The 5,434-nt window shown below is 41.2% G+C and overlaps 1 protein-coding gene across 1 annotated transcript in view; it reads right to left on the bottom strand.

The window, feature by feature from the left end:
- Positions 1 to 4,674, bottom strand: part of LOC102814537 (F-box/WD repeat-containing protein 12-like) — a 29,016-nt gene extending 24,342 nt beyond the window's left edge. Inside the window, exons 1-4 of the mRNA XM_006873663.1 lie at positions 4,585 to 4,674; positions 3,971 to 4,008; positions 3,613 to 3,773; positions 2,929 to 3,047 (exon numbers count right to left, since the gene is read on the bottom strand). Coding sequence (XP_006873725.1) covers positions 2,929 to 3,047; positions 3,613 to 3,773; positions 3,971 to 4,008; positions 4,585 to 4,674 — 408 coding nt within the window. The remainder of the gene's footprint in view (positions 1 to 2,928; positions 3,048 to 3,612; positions 3,774 to 3,970; positions 4,009 to 4,584) is intronic.
- Positions 4,675 to 5,434: the final 760 nt, after the last annotated feature.

The following is a 5,434-nucleotide window of genomic DNA, read 5'->3' as shown; positions in this document are numbered from 1 at the left end:
AAAATGACAGCAGTCTATTCACTGTTGTTATTAAATGTCATTGAGTCGATTCGGATTCATAACAACCCTATATAGGGTTTCCAAGTAGCAGCTGGTGGGTTTGAACTGTCAAACTTGTAGTTTACAGTCCAGTGCTAATCCTACAGTGCCACCCCCCAGGAGTCCACAGTTAACTCATACTTAACAATAATTACACTGAATGTAAATGAATTAAGTGCACCAATCAAAAAACAGAGGGTAACAGAATAGATACAAACCTTGGTACATGCACACAATGGGATACTACACAACACTGAAGAATAATGATCAATCTATGAAACACCTCATATCATGGATAAGCCTGGAGGACATTATACTGAGTGAAATTAATCACAAAAGGACAAATATTGTATGAAATCACTATTGTAAAAAGTTAAGGAAAGGTTTTCTTGCTAAAAGAAACTTTCTATGATGGTTACCAGGGGTGGGAGGTAAGGGAAAATTATTCATGGGGTATAGGGTCAACACAAGGAGCTCTGGTAGCGTAGTGGTTACAAATCGGAATGCGAACCGTAAGGTCAGCGGTTCGAAACTACCAGTCGCTCCGCAGGAGAAAGATGAGGCTTTCTACTCCCGTAAGGATTTACACCCTCGGAAACCCTGTACAGGGTCGCTATGGGTCGGAACCGACTCAAAGGTACTTAACAACAACAGGGTCAACACATGTTAACTTGAGTGACGAGGAAAACAATATACAGCAAGAGGGAGGTTGGCACGGAAAAGATGAAGGTAGTGGAAGACAAAGGGAAGAATGCAAGAGTTAAAGCGAAAGCGATTAAGAAAAACTATTAACTGATGGTACATAGAGGGGTTGAAAGCATTGTAATGACACAAAGTGTATGATTTGTTCAATGTGGGATTGATGATCTGTTCTGTAAACCTTCACTCAGTTCACAATAAAAAGTTTAAAAAGTAATTGTGAACCTAAGAATTTTACTGGAGTTCACACCATTAGACAATAGCTACTCCTCAATTCTCATGTCTGGAAAGTTGGTGCTGGCTATTGGCAGAAATTCTCAGTACGCAGCACATATTTCTTCCTAAGGCTTCTACTACAATTCTCAGAGATAAATCTTTTGTGTCTCTGCTGGGGCTGCTGAGGACAATTCCTTAAGCCTCTTGTAAAAGAAGGACTTCAAACTGGCCCCATTTGGAGCCCTGTTAAGAATCACCTGGGGATCTTATTTAATGCAGATTCTGATTCATTGTATCTGGGCCCTGTTTAAAGTCCTATTGTTTGGCTAAACAGTTCTCTAAGGAATCTCCTTAGATATGTATGAGGGCTAACAAAGAATCTTACAGATAACTCCTTTGGTTTTATCTTTATACCATGATACTAGTAAGGCTTAGGAACAAGTCCCTGTTACTGATCTTTGCTTTGACTGTATTTCTTAAATTAGCATCATTTGCCTTCTGCCTCCTGGTGTGGTGCTGCAGGACCATCACTGTACTGCAAACCACATTGTCAGCAGTTCAAACCCACCAACTGCTCCTCAGAAACGCTATACAAGGTTCACTATGAATAGGCAACAGTTGAACTGCACTTAAACAACAGCTTTCTGGATAGACTGGGAATTTTTTTAAATGAGAAATTCCTTGCTCCTCTTGAATTTTACTGTTAGCAACAACAAGCCAGTAGTCAGCAATTGGCCTGGAAGTTTCTCTAGCAAGATCACTTAATTCTTTAGGTTTATTTTCTAATTTTCATTTTAACACAGTTAACAATTTTGGTGACCTTTCTGCTATTATAAAACAAGAATACCCTTTCCTCTAATTCCCAATAAAACTTTCACTTTCCTTTAAGCCCTCACCGACAGTCTCATGACAGACCATTGGATTTCCAGAAAGAGTCTCATCAAGGCCCAATAGTTTCCTCAGAGTCTTCCCAGCTTTTGGCTTTTAAGCAGCATCCCTTGCTTCCATATATTTGAATCTATATTAATTTTCTATTGCTGCATAACAAATTACCTTGAAAGACAGCAACTTAAAGCAATAAGCATTTATTAAGTCACAGTTGGGTGGGCCAGAATTCAAGAGTGGGTTAACTGAGTTATTCAAGCTTGAACTCACTCATGAGGTAGTAGTGAAGGTGTTGTCTGGGCTTGAATAATGTTTCCAAGATGGCTCACTCATACAAATGACATGTTGGTGTTAGATCTTAGCAGGAGACCTGATTTCTTTTCCATATGGACCCATCCATTGGGCTACTTGAGTGTCCTCAGGGACCTAGTGACTGAAGCAGGTTATTCCCTAGAGCAGGTTATCCCAGAGAGAACCCTTCTAGATTTTTATCTAAATTTCCCTGTCAGCTCCTATCAAAGGATAGTGATCATACTTCAAAAAACTCTGAATGAGAGAGCTCATCATCCCTTTTTATAGGGAGAGACAAAGGAATCCAACCAGGGAAAGCCAAGAAAATACACTAATTTGAGAAACTCTTTGGGATTTTCCAGCTCCCTACTCTTTTCCATGCACTACCTGTGCTAGTACCAATGTGCAAGCATCCTATGTGTGCCTTGAAGGTCATCTGACTTGGAAATCACTTTCTGAAAAAGCCAATATAACAAATGGTAATTGTCAAAAAGAGTGTAGAAGAGGTAAAAAAGATGCACAGTGCCAGCAGATTGCAGTGACTGTGAAATATGCAAGCTTCCATTACAAGGTAAGTCTTGGTATACATTTACATGTAGAAGCACATTATTTAAATATAAAGCCTCTTTGTGTTTATGATTTAACTGAAAAGGTCATAGATTACAAACTAGAAGCCCAGATTTTAAAATGTGTTGCTGTCACCAACACTGAGTATCACTTTCCTGTTAGTATTCTGATTTATGTGTGTTAAAAAAAGGACACAGGTAAGCATTATGATTGCTCTCAGGCCAGGCTCACCTTTTGCACATCCCAGGCATAAAACTTGTGCTTTGAAGATATACCACAGATAACTGACCGTTCTAGTCCATCCACTGAGAGTCCGCTTCCTGAGAGATAAGCAATAGACTTTATAATCCCTGGGGGGGGGGGGGGGGGGGAGGAACAAAGATCATACTAAGTCACCAAATAGATGAGTGATGACCCAAAACTAATTTTTTAAAAAATTAATTTCTCTTGCACCCAGTAAGGGAAATTTGGGGTCAAAAATATGGAGAACATAGAAATTAGGTTTTATAATCCACCAAACATGTGTTCCCAATACAGACTGGCCATTTATGAGCTACTGATCAATTTGCTTTCCCTCTTTAGTCTGTTTCCATAGATATAAAATGGGGTAAAATCTCTCCATCAGAGAATTAGTCAGAATTTTAGAAGAGGTATCAGGAATAAATTATATAGGAATCAATTATATATGGGGGAATGGAACATTTTAGGAGAAGGGGTATAAGAGCTTGATTTTACTTTGTAAAAAAGTTACTCTGGTTTCTCCTTCAGCACAAGGTGAACAAGAAGGGCAGCAAGAAAGCTATGAAAGCAATCCAGTCCCTTCACTGAATGAGAATACAGAACTGTTTTCAGGGGGAATAAAATAATCCCGTAAAGAAATTCATCATGTTCCTCTAGGACACCCTGTTTCCATACCAATGTTCCCGGCTACTTCTTTGTAGGTGAAGTCCCCTGGTTTTGCCAGTGCCATAAGGGGCTCCTGCCTCACTTGTCTGTAGAAGAACTGTTTCCAGGTCCTTGTGCCCAGCTGCTCATCAGAGAAGGCGCAGAAGGTCCATCTCTTCAGACACAACATTCTAGAAACAAAGCCACAATCCCATCAGGCTGTGCAGGTTAGCTCCTGCTACTTGGGCCACTGTTCTACCACATGAACCTTTTACTAACTGGAACCTTCATACATGCCCCCATAACTGTCACACACAGGGCTAAGCACACCTGCAAGTGAACAATCACACGTCTCCTCTCCCCTTCCTCTGCCCCTTCCTTTACTCACCTCCAGAGGTAGTTGTTCTCTGAAAGCCTATTCCACTGCTAAGAGAGAGAAAGGAAGAGATAAGCCATCAGTCATTGGCTCTTTTATTGTTTGTTCTGGGAGCCGTGCCCATCAAGTTTAATCAGACTCAATCCCAGCTCCCAGAGCCCCATTGTTAAGGGGGCGGTAATGGTAATAGCAGAAACCTAAACCTGCAAATCCTGACCCTTGGGATTCCTGTGAGAGTTCATAGGAAAAATGTTATTTTCCTAGGGCTGAAAATAAGAACCCCAAAGATCATTTAGTTAGCATAGCAGCTCCTTATGTTTGTCATTTTAATTTACAAAACATGAGAACTTTTGAGTAAATGACCCTAACTGCAAAAGGTATTCTGCTAGTCTATAAACTGGTGCTCAAATTGATCAAGAGAAGGGGTTGAGTCCCTGGAGCACTAGAGTATCAATTCCTTTAAGGCAAACTGAAGGAATAACAGAAGGTTACATGGGTTAATTCTGAGGTAACAATTTCCTAGGGCTGAGAGAAGGCAAAATGGTGTACAAGGACTGACAAGGTAGCAGGGTGTCAGTGGGAGCCGGTCAATCCAGCTAGAGAAGCGGAGGTTGGAGAACCTTTACCCTGTTCACTTGAGCAGCCTGCAGCAAGTTCAGTACATCCAGGAAAGAGAAGATTCGCAATATCACCAAGTCAGGCAATTGTAGCTCCATCTTACCGAACTTTGACCCAATTAGTCTTTCTCCAGTAGTGATTGCTTTGAATTTAAAGGCTTGGCCAAAATCTACTGCACTTGGTCGGATCTCCAACCGCAGCCCATAAGGCCCTGTAGAGACGGATGGCAGGTGCGTAAACTTGTACACCTACCTCCTCTTCACCCTCTTTCCCTGAGGCCAGATCCATACAGCTGAGGGCATTTCTAAGCTTTCTTGGCTTGTTGGTGTTTTCTTTGTTGTTAAGTGCTATGGAATCAATTCCAACTCATAGAGACCCTGTATAAGGTTTATGAGGAGCAGCTGATGGGAACAGAGACCTCATAGAGACCCTGTATAAGGTTTATGAGGAACAGCAGACCTTGAAGTTCAAAGAGATCTTGCAGTCCTGTGCTTATCCTACAGCATCACACCAGGAACAACAGTTAGCGTGTTAGCGTTGTTCAAACTCATTCCACAAGGCATTTTTTGCGCTGTGATGGGAAGTGCAGGACTCAGGCAGTTCCTATTACTGATGAACTAACTTGTCAAGACTCTAGGAAATTTCATTACCACAACTCGCCTTCATCAGATTTTCGTGTCTATATAACATCCTTTTAGTTCCAGATTACTGGAATGGGAAATCAACAAATGTCATGTTGATATGTCAGCTTTGGGATATCAGGTCTGGTCATCAGGGCCTCTCAGAACCCATAAAGCCCCTGGGTTTCCATTTTTGTGTGGGTAACTTTCCAGGGCAAGGGGAAAGTACAAACCAATC

The sequence above is a fragment of the Chrysochloris asiatica genome, unplaced genomic scaffold, assembly GCF_000296735.1.
Source record: "Chrysochloris asiatica unplaced genomic scaffold, ChrAsi1.0 scaffold00246, whole genome shotgun sequence".
Taxonomy (NCBI): Eukaryota; Metazoa; Chordata; class Mammalia; order Afrosoricida; family Chrysochloridae; genus Chrysochloris; species Chrysochloris asiatica.
Note: the sequence above shows the minus strand (reverse complement) of the source record. Positions and strands in the feature narration are given on the sequence as shown.